At 43.5% G+C, this 27,382-nt stretch overlaps 1 protein-coding gene across 1 annotated transcript in view; it reads right to left on the bottom strand.

Moving 5' to 3' along the window:
• Nucleotides 1-524: 524 nt before the first annotated feature.
• The window catches only part of EIF2D (eukaryotic translation initiation factor 2D), a 130,367-nt gene continuing 103,509 nt past the window's right edge, over nt 525-27,382 (bottom strand). The window contains exons 14-15 of the mRNA XM_082246737.1: nt 1,134-1,308; nt 525-884 (exon numbers count right to left, since the gene is read on the bottom strand). Coding sequence (XP_082102863.1) covers nt 814-884; nt 1,134-1,308 — 246 coding nt within the window. The 3' untranslated portion in view covers nt 525-813. The remainder of the gene's footprint in view (nt 885-1,133; nt 1,309-27,382) is intronic.

Below are 27,382 nucleotides of genomic sequence, written 5' to 3'. Positions count from 1 at the left end.
ACTCCATATTCCCCACATAATAAGGTTACTTTAAATGTAACCCTTCAAAACTAACCTGAATGCTAAAGGTCTGTACACATACACACTGGCCCAAATTTGGCGGATGCAGCAGGAATTGGCCAACTTTCAGCCCATGTGTACAGGGGTCTGTTCTGAAGAAGCCCCACCAGCTTCTGTCAAATGGGCATACTGTAAAACCAGCATCTGACCCACATCCAATCAGCGCTGGCAGCCAGCACTGATCGGTGTGTTCTGGCTGGGGGGGGGGGGTTGGTAGTCCTCATGTCAGAACACAAAGGCACAGCGGGGGGAGATTGCCGCCCTAACATCGCTTGTATTAGTACAATGATCTCTCCTTTTTGTTAACGTTAAGCCCGCTGGGTTGAGCAAAAAAAAAAAAAAAAAAAAAAGATTAGAGACTTAACCTGACAATTAGGCCCCTAACCGCTAACACAGACCTTGTCATACACGATCAGCATAAAAATCTCCCTCTTCTGTGTCATGATCTACCAGCACCCAGATCTTGTAGATAAAAGCCACAGATGCCTTGATAAAGATGGTCTTTTTATTACTACTATCTTATGACTTAGATAAAGATCAGATTGGATTTTAGGAGTCATTCACATGAATTTAGGCAACTCCTAAAGGGCCACAAATGTTTTCTTACAACTGGTGTGCACTCTTAAAACTATTTGGAGCTTATACATACTGTTGTTTAGTTCACTAATGCCATCGTAATAATCAGACTGCTGTCTCTACTTGACCAGACTTGAAATAAAATGTCCACATTAACACTGGGTACAAGTTTTTAATTTATTTCTTCTTGCCAGCTTTACCGGCTAGATCTAGGCCATTTATGTATTTCCGAGGAATCTTAAAATGATCTGTTAAAAAAGAAAAGAAAAAAAAAAAAGGTATTACATTTTTTGCAAATCTCAGCACTGTCCAAGTATTAAAAATACAACATATCAACCTTCCAATGCCTTTTTACCTTAAAAATATATGCACATACTTTGTATATACCAACTAATTTATGAATGAAGGCTGCAGGTAGCCACTTTTCTAGGTATCAAACTCAACAGATAAAAATTTTAGTATGCTGTCATTAGGACTATATGCACAAATATACTCACCAAGCAGCAACTTTCCAGTTTGTGACACTTGATTGCCCTGAATCTGCACTTGTACTCGTTCTTTTGTTCCAGGGAGGACTGTACAGGAGAAGCTTGCCTGAACTCTTTGCTGTAATAAGCTGCCAACTGAAACAGGATCTAGACCATAAAGCTCCAGGTTCTTGATCATGGTAACCTGTATTAAACAAAAGATGACAAGCAAAGTCATGTTTTCTAAAACTTGTAAAAAACTGTTTAAATATCACCTGAGCAAATCACCTTTGGTGTGACTGCGTAACAAGTCACTGAATATTATATCCAAGGTTGCATTTTAATTTGGTGCATTTAAAGTAGCAACCCAGGGCTAAGCCTCCAGTGGGGTCCATACCTGAATCCTGAACATACTTCTGGTCCTTACTGCTTCCTATTGATGGCTACTATTTGCTACCTCATTGCTGGTTGGATGCCAATTTACCATTATGTTCTAGACTGCCCCAAAAATTTCCAACAGTGATTCACTTTTAATAACATTCCACCCCATATCCCACTGTCTCCATATCCCCCAGCATTTTAAGTTGGTATCCTTTTCCTAGGGGACAGCATGGCGACTGGAGGCTGCATGGCTAAGCACCTGAATAAATTTCTTTCCGCTATCTCAGCCCTGTCCTCCTGTCGAAAATAAAAAACTTTTTTTGCACACAGAGAAGGTTCTAGGGTAATGGTCCAGCAGGTACATATTTATTACAGTTATATACTGTGTATATTATATATATATATATATACACATACACACACATACAGCTGCAAGAATAAGTATGTGAACCCAGAACTGGTGTGTTTTTTATAGGGCAGGGCAGCTGTAACCAACACCTCCAATCTCATCTCATTGATTGGACTCCAGTTGGCTGACATCTCACTCCAATTAGATCTTGAAGAGGTCATTAGTCTAGGGGTTAACATACTTTTTCCACCGGCACTGTGAATGTTTACATGGTGTGTTCAATAAAAACATGGCAACATTTCATTCTTTGTGTGTTATTAGTTTAAGCAGACTGTGATTGTCTATTGTTGACTTAGATGATGATCAGATCACAATTTATGACCAATTTGTGCAGAAATCCATATCATTCCAAAGGGTTCACATACTTTTTCTTGCAGCTGTACACACACACACACACACACACACACACTATCTCACAAAAGTGAGTACACCCCTCACATTTTTGTAAATATTTTATTATATCTTTTCATGTGACAACACTGAAGAAATTACACTTTGCTACAATGTAAAGTAGTGAGTGTACAGCTTGTTTACAAATGTAAATTTGCTGTCCCCTCAAAATAACTCAACACACAGCCGTTAAAGTCTAAACCACTGGCAACAAAAGTGAGTACACCCCCTAAGTTAAAATGTCAAAATTGAGCCCAAAGTGTCAATATTTTGTATGGCCACCATTATTTCCAGCACTGCCTTAAACCTCTTGAGCATGGAGTTCACCAGAGCTTCACAGGTTGCCACTGGAGTCCTCTTCCACTCCTTCATGACAACATCACTGAGCTGATGGATGTTAGAGACCTTGCGCTCCTCGGCCTTCCATTTGAGGATGCCCCACAGATGCTTAATAGGGTTTAGGTCTGGAGACATGGTTGGCCAGTCTATCACCTTTACCCTCAGCTTCTTTAGAAAGGCAGTGGTCATCTTGGAGGTGTGTTTGGGGTCATTATCATGTTGGAATACAGCCCTGCGGCCTAGTCTCCAAAGGGAGGGGATCACGCTCTGTATGTCACAGTACATTTTGGCATTCATGGTTCCCTCAATGAACTGTAACTCCCCAGTACCGGCAGCACTCATGCAGCCCCAGACCATGACACTCCCAGGACCATGCAGATAAGTATCTATAAAGTGCTTATAAGTGAAAGAAGGTGCTTATAGTGTCCCAATAATGTCCAAAACATGTGACCCGCACACGCGGTTTTTCTTCCTATTTATCTTCGTTGTTCCACCTCCACCTTACACCAAATACTTGTGGGGGTGCTTCTTACTCCTTAACCCCCTACGGGGGTATTAGCCTCTCACCTCAAACTGAACAGGAATGTGCCTTATAATATTATGGCTCTCCTTTTCCAATCCTTCTCCTAACCCACTTCACATATGGGGGATGGTGATAGCCTGTTCCCTGGATCAGGGTAAATAATCTCCGGATATACCGCCAATCTCGAAAAAAAGTGCTTATATAGTGCAGTATTTCCCTGAAGAAGCCACGTGACCGGAAGTGGCGTAACACGTAGGGCGGTATACCGGAAGTGACATTGGAAGCGGAGAGACAGTCCGCAGGATAGCTGTACTCGTTTGCATGCTCTTAAACCCCCGTTTTTATGTGAGTGCATTATATATATTCTTTTTAATAAATGTTTTTTACGAAAATACTGCACTACATATGCACTTTTTTTCGAGATTGGCGGTATATCCGGAGATTATTTACCCCGATCCAGAGAACAGGCTATCACCATCCCCCATATGTGAAGTGGGTTAGGAGAAGGATTAGAAAAGGAGAGCCATAATATTATAAGGCGCATTCCTGTTCAGTTTGAGGTGAGAGGCTAATACCCCCGTAGGGGGTTAAGGAGTAAGAAGCACCCCACAAGTATTTGGTGTAAGTTGGAGGTGGAACAACGAGGATAAATAAGAAGAAAAAACGCGTGTGCGGGCCACGTGTTTTGGACATTACTAGGACACTATAAGCACCTTCTTTAACTTATAAGCACATTATAGATACTTACCTGTATTTGTTTGCAATCTATGAGCACCTGTCACTTTATTCACTGCTAATGTATTCTTTTAAAGTATAATTTATTGTCAATATAGCACTAGAACACTTTATTTATATATATATATATATATTTATTTTGGAAGTGTTGTCACCATTACGGTTTACTCATTCACATATCTAAGTGCGTAATAATTGTGGATTGATTTTGGACAATATCACAGAAGTTATATTATATGATTTTTATATGCACATTGATTTTTATTATCACTATCACTATTGAGTGAACGCCATCTTTTAGCTTTCCCTGAAGCGCGATACCCCCCCCCCTTCATTAACTTGTTCATACACTGTCTGGTTCACAGAGCGGGTATACGCAGCTTTAAGGGGTACAAGGAATCCTCGAGACAGCGAGAGACTCGTACTATTACCATCCAAACAAAAATCGGATTTTTGTAAGATCTTACCGTAAAATCCTTTTCTCTTAAGCTCATTGACAGACGTAGTCTTCTTGATTCTCAAGAGCTGGGTTATGTTGTCTCCGCAGGAGTAGGACTAGGCAGAAAGACAAAACGTTCTGGCTCCACCTTAGGGGCAGTCCCTGAGGGTATATCCTCCCTCTCTCTGCTACAGGGAATCAGTTCTGTTCTAAAGCAGTAACAGAGAATTTAACCCAACCCAACTCAATGATAGAGGGGCGGGTACTACGTCTGTCAATGAGCTTAAGAGAAAAGGATTTTACGGTAAGATCTTACAAAAATCCGATTTTCTCTATCGCTCATTGACAGACGTAGTCTTCTTGATTCTCAAGAGCTGGGACATCCAGAAGCAGTGCCACAAATGAGGGGTGGGATTGACAAAAATCAAAATCCAATCTAGAAGGCCCAACCGGTGCCAAACTAGAAGTTTTTAAAGGCTCATTATAAACAAAGAATGAGACTCAAAAGAAAAATTTCCAACGGAAAAAAACCCTCGAGGCAGACCACTGGTCTCCTCAAATGGCGGCCTGCAAAACCTTGCGGCCAAACACGGCATCAGATGATGCCATTACATCAACCTTATAATGTTTTGTAAAGGTATGCACCGACGACCAGGTAGCCGCCTTGCACACCTGGACCACTGACGCCTGATGGCGAAAGGCCCATGACGCACTAAGCGCCTGAGTGGAGTGCGCCTTAACAGGGAACGGGGGCTCCCGACCCTTAATAGAATAAGCCTGTACCACCGTCTGTCTGATCCATTCGGAAATGGTCGCGGCAGATGCAGGCAACCCCTTTTTGGGTCCATCCGGGATCACAAAAAGTGAATCCGTCTTGCGAAACGAGTCTGTCGTTTTTTAAGTATACCCTGATCGCCCGGACCACATCCAAGGAGTGTAAAGCAAACTCCCGAGGATGACTGGGCTTAGGACACAGGGAAGGTAATACAATTTCTTCATTCAGATGAAATTCTGAAACCACTTTTGGTAGGAAGGATGGATTCGGACGAAGAACCACCTTATCTCTATGAACCACCAGATATGGGGAACGACAAGATAATGCGGCCAGTTCTGACACCCTGCGTGCAGAAGTAATAGCCACCAAGAAGGCCACCTTCTGGGACAACGTAGGTAGAGGAATCTCCCTAATATCTTCAAAGGGAGGTTTCTGAAGAACCGACAATACTAAATTAAGATCCCAGGGTGGTAACGGCGCGCGCACTGGCGGAGCCAGATGTCGCACCCCCTGGATGAAATTCCGCACCAAGGAATGAGTAGCCAAAGGCTTCTGAAAGAAGATAGCTAATGCTGAGACCTGACCCTTGATAGTACTCAAGGCCACTTTCTGCTTTTTGTTGCAGAAAAGCTAATATTCGACTAACCGAATAAGACCGTGGACGGAACCCCAGAGGTTCACACCATGCAATGTAGGACTTCCATGTACGATGATAAATCTTTCTGGAAGTCGCTTTCCTTGCTTCAACTAGAGTAGGAATAACTGAAGCTGACAAACCTTTGTCCTTCAGCACCTGGGTCTCAATAGCCAGGCCGTTAAAGCCAGCGATCGTAAAGCAGGATGGAAGATCGGTCCCTGAGACAGTAGGTCCTCCCTGAGAGGAAGTCTCCACGGGACGTCCGCCACCAGTCTGACCACGTCGGCGTACCAAGCTCGACGAGGCCAGTCCGGAGCTACCAGAATTACTGGAATTCCTTCCTCCTCTATCCTGCGAAGAAGTCTTGGCAGTAACCCGAGAGGAGGGAAGGCATACATTAGCTGGTATTGCCCCCACGGGGCGATCAGTGCGTCTGCGGTCTCTGCTAGAGGATCGCGGGAGCGAGCCACGAATCTCTGTACTTTCCTATTGAATCGTGATGCCAACAGATCCACATCCGGGGTGCCCCACCGTAGGCACAACTGGTGGAAAACTTCTGGATGGAGGGACCATTCCCCCTGATCCAGAGTCTGACGGCTGAGATAATCTGCCTGCCAATTCTCCACCCCCGGAATGAACACCGCAGAGATAGCTGGAACAAATCGTTCCGCCCAGCGAAGAATGCAAGCCACTTCTTTGGCCGTTCGGACACTCTTGGTGCCCCCCTGGTGATTGACATAAGCCACGGCCGTGGCATTGTCCGACTGGATCCGAACCGGGCTGCCCTGGAGCTGCTCGGTCCAGTGAATCAGACAAAGTCTGATCGCTCTCAGTTCCAATACATTTATCGGCCACCTGGATTCTTCCAGGGACCAAAGTCCCTGGACAGATAACTGACCGAGAATTCCTCCCCATCCGGATAGACTGGCATCCGTGGTCACTATCGTCCAATATATTGGCAGAAATGACTTTCCCTGGCTGAGCATCGGAGACCGAAGCCACCAGACCAGAGACTCTCTGGTCTGTTTGCTCAATCGGATCTGATTGTCCAGGGATTCCGGATTCCGATTCCATCTGAGAAGAATCTCTTGCTGAAGAATTCGGGTATGGGACTGGGCAAATGGGACTGCTTCGAAGGAAGCCACCATCAACCCCAGAACCCTCATGCAAGTTCGAAGAGAAGACCAGCTGTTGGATAGTAACAACTGGACTGCTAATTGAATCTTCCGGAGTTTCCCTACCGGAAGAAAAACTCTTGTCCTGACTGTGTCTAGAATTAGACCCAGATATTCGAGCCTCTGGGTGGGAACCAGAAATGACTTTTGCTGGTTCACCAGCCACCCGAATTCCTGTAAAGAAATTATAGTAATTTCTATGTTTTGTAGCAAGGTCTGAGGAGACTCTGCATGAAGCAGAAGATCGTCTAGGTAACCAAGAATCGATATGCCTCTTTGGCGCAGTAGTGCCAACATTGGGGCCAACACCTTCGTGAAGACCCGAGGAGCCGTGGCGAGACCGAAAGGTAACGCCACAAACTGATAGTGGTTCTCTTCTACGGAAAAGCGTAGAAACCGCTGATGTCCTGCGAAAATGGGAATGTGAAGATATGCGTCCTTGATGTCTATGGACGCTAGGACATCCCCTGGATGCAGGAAGGCTGCTACTGTGCGAATGGACTCCATTCTGAATTTTCTTATGTTGACAAAAGAATTGAGTGCCCTTAAGTCCAGAATTGGACGCACTTTGCCCTCTTTCCTGGGTATTGTAAATAGGTTTGAATAAAACCCCTGAAAACGTTCTGTCCAAGGAACGTGGACTACCACTCCTTGTTGTAGTAAATCCGTGACTGCTCTCCGCAGATCTTCTAAACGATCCGGGGATAGTCGAATATTGGAAGGGAAGAATCGCGCCGGTGGGAGAGATCGAAACTCGATCTTGTACCCTGACCTTATGACTTCGCAAACCCACTTGTCCGGGATTCTGGAAAGCCATGGATCCGGGAACCGGCGAAGACGTCCCCCCACCCCAGTTATGGGTGGGGGCGCACCTTCAGGCTTTGGACGATTTATCTTCAGGTCTGGAGGGGGCGGGCTTTTGCTTGCCCGACCAACGTCCCCTGAAGCCTCCTGAAGGAGCTTTGGAGGACTTAATTTTTTCACCCGCGGGACGAAAAAACCTTTTGTGAGCAGAAAAAGAAGGCCCTCGTTTTTGACGAGTTCCTTTACCTTTAACATTTTGCGGTAAAAAGGTGCTCTTTCCACCCGTGAGATCCTTAATGATCTCATCTAAGTTGGCTCCAAAAAGACGCTCTCCTAAAAAGGGGATATTAGCCAATGCTTTTTTGGAACCTTGGTCGGCTAACCAACCTTTTAGCCACAGTGTACGCCTGAGAACCACCGCTGAGACTGATGTGGCGTCTAACGCCGCATCACACACAAACTGTAACCCCTGTATCATTTGTTCCAACAAATCTGATACCGCCTGAGGGACCTCTTCTAAGTCCCGGCGTAACCACTTGGTCCATTCAGTTACAGCCTGCGAAACCAGACCAATAGCAATTATTGGTCTGAAAGCTGATCCAATCAAGGTAAACATGGTGCGAGACATAGCTTCTATCTTGCGATCCACTGGATCTTTAAAAGACGGAGCGTCTTCTAGAGGAATAACCGTGGCTTTATTCAATCTAGCAATTGGGGAATCCACCACAGGTGGTTCTGTCCATTTCTTAATGAGGGTTTCCTCAAACGGATAACGCCTGTTAATGCGTTTAGAAATAGCAGAAGTACGTTTTGGCAGACGCCATTCTTCTTCGATTGGATTGCCAAAACATTTGGGCAATGGAAAAACCTTCGCCACTTTAATGCGTTTTTTAGTCCCAAAAGGGATTTCAGTTTCAGCTATTTCCGACGGAATACCCTGTAATCTTAAGGTTTCTTGAACAGATACAATGAGTGCGTTTACCAACGCTTCCTCTTTGGCTATGGCTGATGCCGAAACATCCTCCTCACTGTCTGAAGAGACAGTACACGAGACACCAATCCCAGATGAAGTACCTGCAACTGCAGAAATAGGCTCAGAGTCTGAATCCGAGGTTTCAGATAATAAGGGGTTAGGCGGGGGTCACTTTCTTGCGCCCTGTCCCTGACAAGCCACTTCCACCCGGGACACAAAAGTTTCCATAATAGCTGACAATGATTCAATCGTCAGTGGGGTGCTGGAGGATCCTGCAGACCCCTCGAGGGGATCCGGAGGAGATACATGAGTGGCAGGGTCCATGTTAATTCAGGACACCTTTGCCAGAAAAAACAAAAAAAACTTTTTTTTTTTTTTTAATGTGTCTCCCCCTAGCGCAATAGCGCCCCTCAGAGTACCTGCTTCTCGATCCCCACAGAGAGAGAGAGGGACCCCCAAGGCTCACCAACCGATGCAGTGAAGTTTCCAACCAACTGCAGTCAGCGTCTGTCTTTTACAGACTGGAAGGAGCTGTTGCTTTTTCCCAGGTAGAAGGACGTGGCTCCGCCCCCTGTGTACGCCTTCCGGCGTTCCCAGCTCTCCACGAGGTAGCTGGGCTCATGAAACATGGCCGCCCCCATACAAGAGACGATAGACTCCAAAAACATGGCGGCCGGCGTGACCTGAGGACATACATGCACCTGGTCTACGGCAAAATGGCGGCGGACCGCCGAAATAGTTTTTCCCAGCACATCCACCTGCATCTCTGCTAAGTGGCGATTTATTGATCTACAGGAGATACACTACAAATAAGGTAGGATTATACCTCCTATGTCTGCTGTAATGCTACAGTCTGCTGGGTAGAGTGTTAGCTCTCAAACCAAGTCCACTTCCCACCAAACACATACTGTATTTACAAGGGGGACTTTTAGTGTCAGATATATACTGACCATGTATGGAGGGGCCCATAATTCATACTGCCTCATAACGAGGAAGGAAAAAAGGGAACGTTTACTCACCGAACCGACAGGCACCCTCTCTTCACAATACCCTCTCCACCGGGGTGGGGGGTTGTGGACCATTCCGGACGCCTCGACTCTCTGGTTCCTGGCGTCCAAGCGAGACTTTTAACTCGCAAGGTCAGTCCCTCCACTGGGACTCCGTCGCAGCCGACCCAGCGCGGAGCTCTGGTCTGCACGCGCTCGTAGGCAGAAACCGGGGTGACCACTGGATCTCAACACCCAGCCCGTCGCCCGGCCCCGCATACTTACTTGAATGTGTCGCGGCCGACCAAGCGCAATGCAATGGTCTGCGCGCGCTCGTAGGCCGGCTGGGGTGACCACTAGTGTCGCCCAGTCCGGCGTATTTGCTTGAAGATCTCACAGGAAAAAAACACTGGAGAAAAACTGCCTAAAAAAAAAATCTTTTTTTTTTAAAGAAAAAAATCTTGCCAGGACCAAAAAGATCCCAGCAAGGAACTTAGGTCCTTACTCCTGACTAGACAGAAAAAAACTGATTCCCTGTAGCAGAGAGAGGGAGGATATACCCTCAGGGACTGCCCCTAAGGTGGAGCCAGAACGTTTTGTCTTTCTGCCTAGTCCTACTCCTGCGGAGACAACATAACCCAGCTCTTGAGAATCAAGAAGACTACGTCTGTCAATGAGCGATAGAGAAATAAGTTTATCTTGGTCTCATCAGAACGCAGTACATGGTTCCAGTAATCCATGTCCTTAGTCTGCTTGCTCAGAAAAACTGTTTGCGTGCTTTCTTGTGCATCATCTTTAGAAGAGGCTTCCTTCTGGGACGACAGCCATGCAGACCAATTTGATGCCACATGCAGCGTATGCTCTGAGCACTGACAGACTGACCTCCCACTCCTTTAATCTCTGCAGCAATGCTGGCAGCACTCATACATCTTTTTCCCAAAGACAACCTCGGTATATGGCGCTGACAACGTGCACTCAACTTCTCTGGTTGACTATGGCGAGGCCTGTTCTGAGTGGAACCTGTCCTGTTAAACCACTGTATGGTCTTAACCAGCGTGCTGCAGCTCAGTTTCGGGATCTTGGCAATCTTCTTATAGCCTAGGCCATCTTTATGTAGAGCAACAATTCTTTTTGTTCAGATCCTCAGAGTTCATTGCCATGAGGTGGCCATGTTGAACCTCCAGTGACTAGTATGAGAGAGTGAGGGCGATAACACCAAATTTAACAAATGCTCCCTATTCACACCTGAGACCTTGTAACACCAACGAGTCACATGACACCGGGGAGGGAAAATGGTTAAAGCGGAGTTCTGGCCACGAAAATGTTTTTACAATAAAAATATCCCCGGGACAGTCAGGGCTAGTACATTCCACAATGGATAGCCTCTGTACTGTCCTGGGTCACACTTACCTTTTAGAAGAAATACTTACCTTGAAAATTTCTTCTCCTGCGCTGCCATCTCGGATGTGGGCAGCTGAAGCCAGCGCGTCCTCTTCTGCGTCCTCTTCCGCGTCCTCTTCTTCCAGAATGCGCCTGCACCGGCTCCGCTCGTCACTTCCGGTGCGGGCGCATCATCCCTCCACAGCTTCTGGGCATGCCCAGAAGCTGTTTAGCAGGGAATGAGCGCCCGCACCAGAAGTGACGAGCGGGGCTGGTGCAGGCGCATTGATTCCTGGGAGCGATGATGTTCAGCTCCCAGGAATCAATGCAAAGAGGAAGTGACGGCGCGGGCCGTGGCCGCAGAGGGAGGAAGTGGAAGAAAGGTGAGTATATTTTTCCTTCAATAACAAGGTAAGTAAACAACAAAAAAAAAAAATTGTAAGCATCCATTTCTTTTTCAGGTGACCAAAAGCAAGCGGATGGCATAAAATTGATTATGTCGATTTTGTGGCCGGAACTCCGCTTTAATTGGGCCCAATTTGGACATTTTCACTTAGGGGTTGAACTCATGTTTGTTGGCAGCGGTTTAGACATTAATGGCTATGTTTTGAGTTATTTTGAGGGGACAGCAAATTTACACTGTTATACAAGCTGTACACTCACTACTTTACATTGTAGCAAAGTGTTATTTCTTCAGTGTTGTCACATGAAAAGATATAATAAAATATTTACAAAAATGTTAGGGATGTACTCACTTTTGGGAGATACTGTACATACACACGCTATATTGTCAAAAGTGTTGGGACACCTGTCTTTACACCCACATGAACTTTAATGGCATCCCAGTCTTAGTCCATAGGGTTCAATATTGAGTTGGCCCACCCTTTGCATCTATAACAGCTTCAGCACATCTGGGAAGGCTGTCTTCCACCCCAAACTCGATCATTCATGTCTATATGGACCTTGCATTGTTCACTGGTGCGCAGTCATGTTGGAACAGGAAGGGCCATCCCCAAACTGTTCCCAAAAAGTTGGGGGCATGATAATTGTCCAAAATGTCTTGGTATGCTGACACCCTAAGATTTTCCTTCACTGCAACTAAGGGGCTAGGCCCAACCGCTGAAAAACAACCTCACACCATAATTCCCCCCATAACCAAATAATTTGGACCAGTGCACAAAGCAAGGTCCGAGCACCCAGCCGGCATGTCCGCCGGCTGAATGGAGTCCCGATCTAAGCCGGATGTAGCTTCAATCAAGTCTCCGATGATGTAACCCGGAGGCGGTGTCCATGACGTCACGTCCGGGTTATTCTGCTGCTAAAGGCGGCAGATTTAAAAAACGAGTGTATTCAAAAATGCCGTTTTCGGCGTTTTGAATACATGGAAGTGTAGTGGAGGGGTCTAGGGTCTTTTAGACCCTCGATCCCTCCATAAAGAGTACCTGTCACTGCATATTGCTGTTACAAGGGATGTTTACATTGCTTGTGACAGCAATAAAAGTGATCAATTTATTTATTTTTTTTTAAAAAACCTGTGATAAAGTTAAAAAAATAAATAGGAAAAAAAAAATTATTTTAGCCGCCCCCGTCAGCTCGCGCACGAAAGAAAACGTATATGGAAGTCGAGCTGTGAACAAAATCACTGTTCAAACCACACATGTGAGGTATCGCCGTGATTGCCAGAGCGTGAGCAATAATTAAAAAAAAAAAAAAAAAAAAAAAAAAGAGCTACACTCCAACTCTAAACTGGTAACCGTTAAAAAATGTTTCTATTATAGAGATTTCTATTGACCGTAGTTTGTCGCCATTCCACGGGTGTGCGCAATTTTAAACCCTAACATGTTGGGTATATATTTACTCGGGGTGTCATCATCTTTCACAATATACAAAAAAAATGGGCTAACTTTACTGTTTAGTTTTTTTTAAATGTAGTGAAATGTGATTTTTCGAAATTTTTCCAAAAAAATGGCGTTTTAAAGACCACTGCGCAAATACAGCGTGACAAAAAATATTGCAATGACCGCCATTTTATTCTCCATAGTCTTTGCTAAAAAAATATATATAATGTTTGGGGGTTCTAAGTAGTTTTGTAGGAAAACATAGTGATTTTAACTAGTAAACAAAAAGTGTCTGAAATAGGCCTTGGGCTTAAGTGGTTAATATTGAACCCTAGGGACTAAGACTTGGATGCCATTAACGTTGAAGTGCATGAAAAGGCAGGAGTCCCAATACTTCTGACAATATAGTGCTATTCTTTTTACAATGTAAACAGCGGAATGGTGATTTTTGTAATTTGCATTGTGCTATTAGGAAAATTGACACTATGTTGCTCTGTATGCTAGGTGTTATTTTTTTAATCTGTTCACCTGTTCAATTGTCCCAAGCAGTCCAAAGTTAAAAGGATATCATAAGGGGAGGGAGCTGTGTTCCTTAAGAGACTCCAAGAAAATCATTTTATGGAGAGTCCAAAATTCTGTTTTCTATATTGTCCATTGAGGGACACAGCTTTAATGATAAGTGGACATGCTAGGGATGTCCAAAAGCAGTTCAATTTGAGAAGCCAGCACACCTAAAATACACAGGTCAACAAGATAAAACCCAAACGAAAGGATACCAGGGCAATAAAGAACGTGTAGAGCCAAAACTAGCATCTGCAGAGGAAGATACACTAAGCTTGTACAGATTAAAAGAACATATGAGCAGAAGACTGGAAAAAGCATTTCTGATCTGAGACACAGGGGCTTGAAAAACAGAGACCACTATAGGCAAAAAATAAATCCCTGGTTTCAAAACAACCTTGTTTTTATGTAAAAGTAAATGGGGCTCTTTACAGGTCAATGCTGATAAATCAAAGGCCATTCTAATGAAAGAAATGGCCACAAGAAAGGCTACCTTAAGGGATAGAAAAGTTTAAGGAAAGGTTCCATATAGTTCAAAGGTGGGTCTTTGTGACACTGACTAAGTAGATGTAAATCCGAGCGATATTTAGCTGCTGGGCTTACTAGCAGTGATAATAATGAATGAATGCTGTAAGTGTCTAGCCCAATTGTGTTCGAAAACTTGATAAATACTAACTATATATATGTACCGTGTTTCCCCTAAAATAAGCCTGGGTCTTATATTAATTTTGGCACCAAAAGACACAGTAGGGCTTATTTTCGGGGTCTTAGCTGTAGGTCTTAGCTGTAATGTGCTGTCTTCTCTCCCCTCCCTGCCTGTCAGGAATCCCGTGTGAACCGAGTTTAATGTAATTAAAATCCTAGAATCCACTTTATTAGCGTTTTATATAATGTCCAGTGTGTGTTTTTGTAATAGAATAGTGTGAAATACCTTTGTTATATCGCCACTCTGTGCTCAGCTAATCTCCCGCTCTCCTATCTTTCGCCTCTCATACCGGTAGCTGTCAGAGGAGAATCTCAGCCCCTCCCCTCTGCAGTGTACACAGAAGCACCGAGTATTAGATTAGAATTGTGTGAAATACCTTTGTTACAATGCCGCTCCGGGCTCAGCTGTCCTCTTCTCTCCCACTGACAGCTGGGGGGTCACAGAAGTGCCGAGCGGCTATGTAATGAAGGTATTTCACACCATTCTAATCTAATATCCGAAGCTTCTGTGAACACTGCAGAGGGGAGGGGCTAAGATCCCCCTCTGACAGCTATGAGAGGAGAAGAGCAGAGCGGGAAATCAGCTAAGCGCCGATGTAACAAAGGTATTTCACACTATTAGATTACAAAAACACACCCTGGACAAGTATATGAAACACTAATAAAGTGAATTCTAGGATTTTACATACACTAAACTAGGGCTTATTTTCAGGGTAGGGCTTATATTGCAACCCTCCCCAAAAATAACAGTAGGTCTTACTTTCAGGGAAACACGGTATACACATATACAGTATTTCACAAAAGTGAGTACACCCCTCACATTTTTCTAAATATTTTATCATATCTTTTTATGTGACAACACTGAAGAAATGACACTTTGCTACAATGTAAAGTAGTGAGTGTACAGCTTGTATAACCATGTAAATGTGCTGTCCCCTCAAAATAACTCAACACACAGCCAATGTCTAAACCACTGGCAACAAAAGTGAGTACACACCTAAGTGAAAATGTCTAAATTGGGCCCAAAGTGTCAATATTTTGAGTGACCACCATTATTTTCCAGCACTGCCTTAACCATCTTGGGCATGGAGTTCAGCAGAGCTTCACAGGTTGCCACTGGAGTCCTCTTCCACTCCTCCATGAGGACATCACAAAGCTGGTGGACGTTAGAGACCTTGCGCTCTTCCACCTTCCGTTGGAGGATGCCCCACAGATGCTCAATAGGGTTTAGGCCTGGAGACATACTTGGCCAGTCCATCACCTTTACCCTCAGCTTTTTTAGCAAGGCAGTGGTCATCTTGGAGGTGTGTTTGGGGTTATCAAGTTGGAATACTGCCCTGCGGCCCAATCTCCGAAGGGAGGGGATCATGCTCTGCTTCAGTATGTCCCAGTACATGTTGGTATTCATGGCTCTCTCAATGAACTGCAGCTCCCCATTTCCGGCAGCACTCATGCAGCCCCAGACCATGACACTCCCACCACCATTCTTGACTGTAGGCAAGACACACTTGTCTTTGTACTCCTCACCTGGTTTCCGTCACACACGCTTAACACCAAATACGTTTATCTTGGTCTCATCAGACCACAGGACATGGTTCCAGTAATCCATGTCTTTAGTCTACTTGCTTTCAACAAACTGTTTGCGGGCTTTCTTGTGCATCATCTTTAGAATAGGCTTCCTTCTGGGACGACAGTCATGCAGACCAATTTGATACAGTGTGCAGCGTATGGTCTGAGCACTGACAGGCTGACCCCCCACCCCTTCTAACTATGCAGCAATGCTGGCAGCACTTATACATCTATCTCCCAAAGACAACCTCTAGATATGACACTGAGCATGCGCACTTAACTTTTTTGGTCGACCATGGCGATGCCTGTTCTGAGTGTAACCTGTCCTGTTAAACGGTTTCAGGATGTTGGCAATTTTCTTATAGCCTAGGCCATCTTTATGTAGAGCAACAATTTTTTTTTTCAGACCCTCAGAGAGTTCATGGTCAGGAGGTTCCATGTTGAACCAGTGACAAGTATGAGACAGTGAGAGCGATAACACCAAATTTAACACACCTGCTCCCCATTAACACCTGAAACCTTGCAACAGTGATGATTCACATGACACCGGGGGAGGGAAAAATAGCTAATTGAGCCCAATTTGGATATTTTCACTTAGGGGTGTACTCACCTTTGTTGCCAGCAGTTTAGACATGAATGGCTGTGTGATGAGTTATTTTGAGGGGACAGCAAATTTACACTGTTATACAAGCTGTACACCCACTACTTTACATTGTAGCAAAGTGTCATTTCTCCAGTGTTGTCAAATAAAAAGATATAGTAAAATATTTACAAAAATGGGAGGGGTGTACTCACTTTTGTGAGATACTGTAATAAGTGGCTAAACCATCAAACAACAATTGAAATTACACATTAACAATTACAATAATAACCATCTAATCTCCTTATGTCCATCTGAGAACTTTAAGCCCACGGCTTCCTTAGACCTCTTTATCTTTTTTTCCTTCTCTTTTTCTACCTTTCCTGGGATCTTTCCCTTCTTTCTCGCTCATCCACTTTCTCTTCCCTTTTTACCTTTGTTTCTCCATTTAACTAACGTGTAAACCTATTAGGCCTTTAGAACAGTGCCTGGTTATGCCGTTACTGAGTTTTCAGCACTTTCTGGTTTTATTTTTTTTCTGTGTTTAGATCATGGAATTGCAATATCTTTGGTCTGATGTTTAGCCAACTATAGAATAAAAAATAATAACTATCACAATCTGCAAAAAACAAATGTAAGCGCAAATGAGCTTGTGCTTGTCGTTAAAAAAAAAGTCCACTCTAAAAAAATGTCCTCATCTTCCAAGACCATGTTCTTAGAAATAAGTCCCCCCTGTCAGAACACAATAGCTCAGTGGGGAGATTGCTGTACTAACATCAGATAGCTAGTACAGCAAGCTCCTCCAGAACTCTTCAGCTTTTTAGCCTTCAGTCTGCTGGATTGAAATGAAAAAAAAAAAGCTGATAGTGTGTACCAAACTTAACTTTTCTTACACCTCAAAAAAAAATAAAAAATAAAATGGCCTCCCAAAAAGGCATGTAGGGAAACCCCCGAAAACTCACATCAGTGAAATAAAAATTTCCATATTTTTTAATGTTGCAAGAACTAGATTTGAGAGCTTTTGCATGGTCAGAATAACTGAATCTGTAATGTCTGTCTCTCAAAACCCGATTTTCAACAGCCTGGCCCTCAAAACTAGCAATCAAAAAGCAGGGTGGAAGATCCATCCTTTGTTATAATAGATATGGCCAATCTGGTAGAGAACATATGGAAGGCAACAAGGTCAGCATACCACACTCTCCTATACTAATCCAGAGCTAAGAATATAACTCCCTTTGCTTTTGATCCTTCAAAGTAGACAAGGTAAATGTCTTAGAGGAGAAAAGGCAACAATCAGGTCATATTGATCCCATGGATCTACCAGGGCATCCACCATCAGGTGTCATGTTCTGGAAAAAAAAAATTAGTCCAGGTTCTTGTTGATACAAGAACCTAGCAGATCCAAACTGGCATTTCTACAACACCGGTATACGTTCCAAAATAGCTCCGGATGGAGAAAACATTCTCTTAGATCTAAACGTCTGTAGAGAAAACCTACTGAGATAGCTAGAATATTTAACTCTGCCCTGGACAGGATAGATTACACCTCCATCACGGCTGCACATTACTTATGTCCCCCTTGGCAGCATTGTCCAATTGAACCCAGACCGGATGTCAAGTCAGCAGGGATGCCCAATGAATAACGTCAAAAAAAAAAAAAAACATTCCAGAAGGACTGGATTTGCTCCCTTGCCATGAGGAGGTATTGCAATGATCTGCAGTGGGATTACGCAATTGGAACTGCTTTGAAGGTTGATACAAACAACCCCAGCACTGTCGTACGACTCTGCAGGGAAGGATAGCATCAGAATTGAAGTTGCCCAAGCTGACTCTGCAGTTTTCTCAAGTTCTCCTGGGTAAGAAGACCTTGGCTTGAAACTTATCCAGGAGAAGGCCCAAGTACTCCAAGAGATTTGACAGAATCCGAGATGATTTCTTCAAGTTTAGGATCCATTTGAAGTCCTCCATGGTCTGCACTGTGATTGACACCATAAAGTCCAAAATTACAGGTCTGTTTGTGCAGCATCAGATCAAAAAAACAAAAATTACAATACCTCTGAGATGAAGAAGACCCAGAATTGGCAGACCTGTGTGAACACTCTCAGAGCCGAGGCAAGGCCAAAAGAAAGGACCACAAATGGATAGTGGTTGTCACCCACAAAACGTGAAGAAATGGAGGATATTCAGAAAAGATAGGAATATGTAAATACATATATTTGTTATTTTGATGGGTGTCAAGAAGCCTCCATGATGAATGGAAGCAATGACTGAATAAAATAAATTCCATCCTAAATGTTTGCAGACATACAAAGGTGCTGAGAACTTTTAAGTCCATGAGGGGATAAATGTCTCCTCTGAGTTTTGGAGCTGTAAACAGGTAGGCAAAAAAAACATGAAGATGTGAGAAGACGAAAACTGAAGAAAAGAGGTGGAAGATAAGGTTATACTCTATGTAGTAGCCTTTGGATACTACAGAAATACTACCTGTACCTCGAGCCACACCAGAGAGGCAGCGGGAGATTAGGGAAGTTAACATTGAGGAGCTGGAGGGTTTCGGGTTCCTGGAGAACTGGGCCGACTTCTCAGTTGGCCACCGGCTCTTTGGTAGGGACGGATTGCACCTAAATGGGGAGGGTGCAGCCGTACTGGGTGAGAGGATGGCCATAAAGTTAGAGGGGCTTTTAAACTAAAGTACAGATGTAGAATTAGCCAGCGGGGAGCAAGATTCAGAGGGCACAAAGGGGGACATTAGCGGTAGGGTGTTCAGAGCCCCTAAACCCAAGGTGGGTATGGGGAAAAAAACACAAAAGCAGCCTAAAAACAACATCAAACGAGGATATATGCAACCGGTCAAAATTACGAGGTTTGTTTACCAATGCCAGAAGCCTGGCCAACAAGATGGGAGAGCTGGAGCTACTGATGTTTAAGGAAGATTTTGTGGGCATAACAGAGACTTGGTTCAAAAGAACTCATGATTGGATGGCGACCATTCAGGGGTATTCCCTTTATCACAGGGATAGAGAAGGTAAAAAAGGGGGAGGAGTATGTCTGTATATTAAGAACAGTGTACAGGTAAATATGAGGGATGATATTAATAATGGAGCTATGGACGAGGCAGAATCCCTATGAGTAGAACTTCAAAGGGAAGGCACTATAAGGAAGGTATTATTGGACATATGCTATAGGCCTCCCAACCAGAGGGAGGAGGGGGAGGCGGACCTCCTTTTACAGATGGGATAGGCAGCAAGGATAGGAAATGTCATTATAATGGGGGACTTTAATTATCCATATATAGAATGGGCAGAAGGAATCTCGCATTCAGCCAAGGCTAGGCAGTTCCTAAATGTTTTGCAGGACAATTTTATGGGTCAGATGGTGAACGCACTGACAAAAAACAATGCGTTGATTACCAACAATACAGACCTGCTCATGGATATAGAAATACAGGGCAACTTAGGAAACAGTGACCATAGGTCAATTAGATTCAGTATTTATCATAGTAATAGGAAGCACAAGGGTAATATAAGGACACTGAATTTCAAAAGAGCCAATTTACCAAAACTGCGCTCTCTGCTAGAAAATATCAAATGGGATAGAACCCTGGGAACAAAGAACACGGAGGAAAAATGGGAGTGCTTCAAGAACATACTAAAACAAAGGGATTGGCCAGTGCATTCCAAAGGGAAATAAATTTAAAAGAGCAAAACTAAACCCTGGGTGGCTAAACTCCAACATAAAAATGCATGTTAATACTAAAGAAAAGGCCTTCAAAAAATATAAGGCTGAGGGGTCATTTGCAACATTCAAGCATTACAAAGAGTGTAATAAGAAATGTAAAGGCGAAATCAGGGCGGCTAAAATAGAACACGAGAGACATATAGCGGAAGAGAGTAAAAAGAACCCCAAGAAATTCTTTAAGTATATAAACAGTAAGAAAGCGAGGCCAGAACACATTGGCCCCATAAAAGACGACAAGGGAAATATGGCCACAGAGGACAGAGAAAAGGCGGAAGTGTGAAATAATTTCTTATCTTCAGTCTTCACAAAAGAATCGGGGGGCTACACTAACCCAGCTTGTAAGGTTAAACTAAATAATACACCTCAGGAAGTACCACCATGGCTAACAGAAGATAGGCTTAGAACTAAAATAGAGAAACTTAACATAAATAAATCACCGGGACTGGGTGGCTTGCACCCGAGGGTTCTTAAAGAGCTCAGCCAAGTGATTGCCAGACCATTATTCCTGATCTTTAAGGATAGTATACAGACGGGTATGGTGCCAGCTGATTGGAAAAAAGCCAACGTGGTACCAATATTTAAAAAAGGGCCGAGATATATCCCGGGTAACTATAGGCCGGTCAGCCTAACATCAGTAGTCTGCAAGATTTTGGAGGGGATGTTAAGGGACCATATACAAGACTTTAGTAATGAAAACGGTATTATTAGTAGTAATCAGCATGGATTCATGAAAAATCGTTCTTGCCAAACCAATCTATTAACCTTCTACGATGAAGTGAGCTGCCACCTAGATAAAGGTAAGCCTGTGGAAGTGGTGTATCTGGACTTTGCAAAGGCCTTTGACACTGTTCCCCACAAAAACTTACTGTACAAACTAAGGAATGTAGGTATGGACCATAGAGTGAGTACCTGGATAGAGAACTGGCTCCAGGGGAGAGTCCAGAGGGTGGTGATTAATGGGGAGTACTTCGATTGGGCGGATGTGGAAAGTGGGGTCCCCCAAGGTTCTGTCCTGGGGCCAATCCTGTTTAATTTATTCATAAATGATCTAGAGGAGGGGATATCTAGCACAATCTCGGTATTTGCTGATTATACTAAACTAAGCATGCCACGATCTTCTATGCAAGATGTGGAAATCTTACAAGCGGACTTGAACAAAATAATGGGGTGGGCAACTACATGGCAGATGAGGTTTAATGTTGACAAATTTAAAGTAATGCACTTGGGCGTCAGAAACACGAAAGCAAGCTACTCACTAGGGGGGGAACCTCTGGGTGAATCTAAGATGGAAAAGGACCTGGGGGTCCTAGTGGACAACAGGCTTGGCAGTGGCATGCAATGCCAAGCCGCTGCAAGCAAAGCCAACAGAATACTAGCATGTATAAAAAAGGGGATTCACTCCAGAAATAAAGAGATTATTCTCCCACTCTACAAGACTCTGGTCCGGCCACATCTGGAGTATGCTGTCCAGTTCTGGGCACCGGTCCTCAGGAAGGATGTGCTGGAACTGGAGAGAGTCCAGAGAAGGGCAACAAAAAAAATTAGGGGAATGGAGGGCATCGGCTATGAGGAAAGACTACAAGCATTGAACTTATTCTCTCTGGAGAAGAGACGCATGAGGGGGGATATGATATCAATTTGCAAATACTGTACTGGTGAGGACCCTATCATAAGGAACAAACTTTTTAGAGAAAGGGAATACAATAAGACACATGGCCACTCACTAAAACTAGAGGGAAAACAGTTTACCTTAAAATACATAAGGGGTTCTTCACTGTCAGAGCAGTAAGGATGTGGAATTCACTTCCACAAGCAGTGGTATCAGCAGGGAGCATCGATAGTTTAAAAAACTATTGGATGGGCACCTTAAAGATCACAACATACAGGGGTATACAATGTACTTACACACACACACACACATCATAGGTTGAACTGGATGGACTGGTGTCTTTTTCCAACCTCACAAACTATGTAACCTACAGATTCTACCTCCAGCAACCATGTATTGGCTGTGGGAGCTTCCCAATGCTCCTTAAAAGCCATAAACGTATCCAACCAGCCTGATTTCACTACAGACTTCGATCTTTTGGATTTCCACGAATGCTTAGAACCCCTTGAGCTCGAGTGGGTGCAAGAACTACTTAGGGTCTGGGAATGTGATGATGCAGGATAAGAAGGTGCTGATCTGGAATATTAATCTCTAACTAGTGTTAGCTGGGAATAGTGAGCAGTCTTACCCACATTGCAACTTTAATGAATTTGCCCAGCAAAGAGCTAAACCTGTTGTAACAAGGCTTTCTTATACGGTTGCTCCACCAACCATCTTAAATGATAACTCCAATTTTCTGGAAATAAAATACAGAAAATTAAAAAAAAATAATATTATTTATGCAATTACCATATTATATATTAATGTTATTAAAAATTACCTTCCTTTTTAAACTACAGCGGCTGTCATTTTGTAATTTTCTTAAAAATGAATTGCAATATTCCACCCTTTAGGCATGCTGTATACAGTTGGTGTACAGAACAGCTGTAATTTTCTGCTTGGGTAAAGAACTCTAAAAAGGTACAAATCAGGTTTGCCCTCTGCAACAAAAATGTCATTTTTGGTGAAATACTCCAAATCACTTTCAAAAGGGATGCAGACAGTGCAACTTCTCATGAGAACCTTGAAAGTTCATTAGCTGCCCATAATAAAATATTCACTCCTATTCAAACTCCACTACCCAAGACATGATCTAACAAAGTGTTATTCCTTCAGAACAGAAACATGTAGGAATCTGCATGGATTTTACCAAACTTTGTTGCAATGTACATTGATCACCCAGAGGGAATTGGTTTTTTTCTAAACAAAAGTGAAGTAACTCTTTAAGCCAAAAATCCATGCAACCTGAACAAAACAAAGGGTTATCAGTGACATAACCAGGGTAGCATTCAGTGCAATGTTGCACATAGTCAATGCGACAGTCATCTGGACACCCAAATCTAAGGTGTCAACATCAGTCGTTGCCAGGCCTCTGACTGAGGTTTTGACCAATAGCCAAAGTTTGGGAAAACAGTGGAGGCAAACTGCGGTTTAAGGACAGAGCCCATAAAAGAGTAGATAGATCGAGAAATTGCTTTGGACCCTTTCTCAGTAAGGACCTTCGTAGGAGGAGTGTCCCTTTTGGGAATAATAAAGGCTTTATGAATATCAGATTCATAAATACAAGAAGAGTAGACCATTGTTTCATATAAATTTGCCTAACAAAATAAAAATAAAAAAAAGACATCAAGAATCTCTAAGTGACAAGCAGTTTTTTATCAAGGTGTTAATACTGTATGAAACCATTAAAACATACACCACAGAATACCAGGCATTGAAGCGAATCCTGCACAAAGGCAGCTTCTAGAAGCAGTCTACTGCAGGTTTTTAGTTAAATCTGCAACACAGGTTTCTGTGTCCTATAAAGACCAACAGGAGAAGTGTGCCGCATGCCAATAATAAATCCATAATATAAGATGCTAGGCAATGCTGTAAAAACTGTGTGAAATCTAGAATACAGAATGCCACACAACAAACCCAGAGTAATATTATTGCAGAATAGTACACAGTACAAATAAACCAAGCAGGTTAATGCACACACTGTCCCATAATAAAAATAGGCTCAATTCGTCATGTCTCATAAGAAGTTTGTGGATTAGCATAACAAGTAAGTCAGTTATCTTAAATAAAGAAGTACCTGATTGAAAGACACATCAATAAAATACTATGAATTGAATATATTTTTCGATATCAGTATTATATGAGGGCTCTTTAAAAAGTTTCCATGCTTCTTTTTGTAAGTTTTGCACCCATCTTCACCCCAGCGTGACAACTCTTATAAACTGCAAGGTCAGCCAGCTTGCCAGAGAGACTAGTCACATGAGACTCTCAGACACGACCAATGACTATTCCCCCCGTCCTCACCGTTTCCAACGAAAATATAAATGTGCGAAAACCTTTTGAAGACCCCCTGCAATATTACAATTACAATATTATAGTAAAAAGCTTTAGGCACTACTTGTGTAAAAGCAGGCATGCGTTTAAAAGTAAGAAAACTGTTTGAGTAAGCAAATGGGACCTTTTTTTATATGATTTGAAAGTGCGACAGGGGTAGGGCATTTTAGTTACATAGTTAGTGAGGTTGAAAAAAGACATCAGTCCATCCAGTTCAACCTATGATGTGTGTGTGTGTGTAAGTACATTGTATACCCCTGTATGTTGTGGTCTTTAAGGTGCCCATCCAATAGTTTTTTTAAACTATCGATGCTCCCTGCTGATACCACTGCTTGTGGAAGTGAATTCCACATCCTTACTGCTCTGACAGTGAAGAACCCCTTACGCATTTTAAGGTTAAACCGCCTTTCCTCTAGTTTTAGTGAGTGGCCACGTGTCTTGTTGTATTTCCTTACTCAATAGTTTGTTCCTTATGCTAGGGTCGCCAGTACAGTATTTGTACATTGATATCATATCCCCCCTCAATCGTCTCTTCTCTAGAGAGAATAGGTTCAGTGCTTGTAGTCTTTCCTCCATTCCCCTAATTATTTTTGTTGCCCTTCTCTGGACTCTCTCCAGTTCCAGCACATCCTTCATCCTTCCTGAGGACCGGTGCCCAGAACTGGACAGCATACTCCAGATGTGGCCGGACCAGAGTCTTGTAGAGCGGGAGAATAATCTCTTTATTTCTGGAGTGAATCCCCTTTTTTATACATCCCAATATTCTGTTGGCTTTGCTTGCAGCTGCTTGGCATTGCATGCCACTGCCAAGCCTGTTGTCTACCAGTACCCCCAAGTCTTTTTCCATCCTAGACTCCCCCAGAGGTTCCCCCCCTAGTGAGTAGCTTGCTTTCTGGTTTCTGGCCCCCAAGTACATTACTTTACATTTATCAACATTAAACCTCATCTGCCATGTAGTTGCCCACCCCGTTATTTTGTTTAGGTCCGCTTGTAAGGTTTCCACATCCTGTATAGAAGATATTGGCATGCTTAGTTTAGTATCGTCCGCAAATACTGAGATTGTACTCGATATCCCCTCCTCTAGATCATTTATGAATAAATTAAACAGGATTGGCCCCAGGACAGAACCCTGGGGGACCCCACTTTCCACACCCGCCCAATCCGAGTACTCCCCATTAATCACCACCCTCTGGACTCTCCCCTGGAGCCAGTTCTCTATCCAGGTACTCACCTTATGGTCCATACCTACCTTCCTTAGTTTGTACTGTAAGCGTTTGTGGGGAACGGTGTCAAAGGCCTTTGCAAAGTCCAGATACACCACATCCACTGGCTTACCTTTATCTAGATGGCAGCTCACTTCATCGTAGAAGGTTAATAGATTGGTTTGGCAAGAACGATTTTTCATAAATCCATGCTGATTACTACTAATTATATTGTTTTCATTACTAAAGTCTTGTATGTGGTCCCTTAACATCCCCTCCAAAATCTTGCAGACTACAGATGTTAGGCTGACAGGTCTATAGTTACCCGGGATACACCTCGGCCCCTTTTTAAATATTGGTACTACGTTGGCCTTTTTCCAATCTGCTGGCACCATACCTGTCTGTAAACTATCCTTAAAGATCAAGAATAATGGTCTGGCAATCACCTGGCTGAGCTCTTTAAGAACCCTCGGGTGCAAGCCATCCGGTCCCGGTGATTTATTTATGTTAAGTTTCTCAAGTTTAGTTCTAAGTCTGTCTTCTGTTAGCCATGGCGGCACTTCCTGAGGTGTGTTGTTTAGATTGGCCTTACAAGCTGGGTTCGTGTAGCCCCCCGATTCTTTTGTGAAGACTGAAGAGAAGAAATTATTTAACACTTCCGCCTTTTCCCTGTCCTCAGTGGCCATATTTCCTTTGTCATCTTTTATGGGGCCAATGTGTTCTGACCTCGCTTTCTTACTGTTTATATACTTAAAAAGGTTCTTTTCACTCTCTTCCGCTATATGTCTCTCGTGTTCTATTTTAGCCGCCCTGATTTCATCTTTACATTTCTTATTACACTCTTTGTAATGCTTAAATGCTGCCAATGATCCCTCAGCCTTGTATTTTTTGAAAGCCTTTCCTTTAGCACTAATATGCATTTTTATGTTGGAGTTAAGCCACCCAGGGTTTAATTTTGCTCTTTTAAATTTATTTCCCTTTGGAATGCACTGGTCAATCCCCTTCTTAAGTATGCTCTTGAAGCACTCCCATTTTTCCTCCGTGTTCTTTGTTCCCAGGGTTCTATCCCATTTGATATTTTCTAGCAGCGAGCGCAGTTTTGGGAAATTGGCTCTTTTGAAATTCAGCGTCCTTAAATTACCCCTCTGCTTCCTATTACTATAATTAATACTGAAACTTATTGACCTATGGTCACTGTTTCCTAAGTTCTCCCGTATTTCTATATCCGTGAGCAGGTCTGTATAGTTGGTAATCAGTAGGTCAAGTACCGCATTGTTTCTTGTCGGTGCATTCACCATCTGACCCATGAAATTGTCCTGCAAGATATTTAGGAACTGCCTAGCCTTGGCCGAATGCGCGGTTCCATCTGCCCAGTCTATATCTGGATAATTAAAGTCCCCCATTATAATGACATTTCCCATCCTTGCTGCCAATCCTATCTGTAAAATGAGGTCCGCCTCCCCCTCCTCCCTCAGGTTGGGGGGCCTATAGCATACGCCCAATATTACCTTCCCCACTGTGCCTTCCCTTTAAAGCTCTACCCATAGGGATTCTGCCTCGTCCTTAGCTCCATTATTAATATCATCCCTCATATTTACCTGCACACTGTTCTTAATATACAGACATACCCCTCCTCCTTTTTTACCCTCTCTATCTCTGCGATAAAGGGAATATCCCTGAATGGTCGCCATCCAGTCATGAGAGCTGTCAAACCAAGTCTCAGTTATCCCCACAAAATCTAAGTCCTCCTCCAACAACAGCAGCTCCAGCTCTCCCATCTTGTTGGCCAGGCTTCTGGCATTGGTATACAAACCTCTTAATTTTGAGCGGCTACATATATCCTCATTTGATGTTTTTAGGTTGCCCTCCTGATTTTTCCCCATACCGATCCTGGGTATAGGAGCTCCGTACACCCTACCGCTAGTGCCCCCATTTCTGCCCTCTGCAACTTGCTTTCCACTGGCTAATTCTACATCTGTACCCTCCCCCCCATTCCCTAGTTTAAAAGCCCCTCTAGCTTTTTGGCCATCCTCGCACCCAGTACGGCTGCACCCTCCCCATTTAGGTGCAATCCGTCCCTACAAAAGAGCCGGTGACCGACTGAGAAGTCAGCCCAGTTCTCCAGGAACCCTCCTTACTACACCAGCTCCTCAGCCAC

Source organism: Pelophylax lessonae, assembly GCF_965119305.1.
Source record: "Pelophylax lessonae genome assembly, chromosome: 2".
NCBI classification, from domain to species: Eukaryota; Metazoa; Chordata; class Amphibia; order Anura; family Ranidae; genus Pelophylax; species Pelophylax lessonae.
The sequence above is the reverse complement of the archived record's forward strand: the minus strand, read 5'-3'. Positions and strand labels throughout refer to the sequence as shown.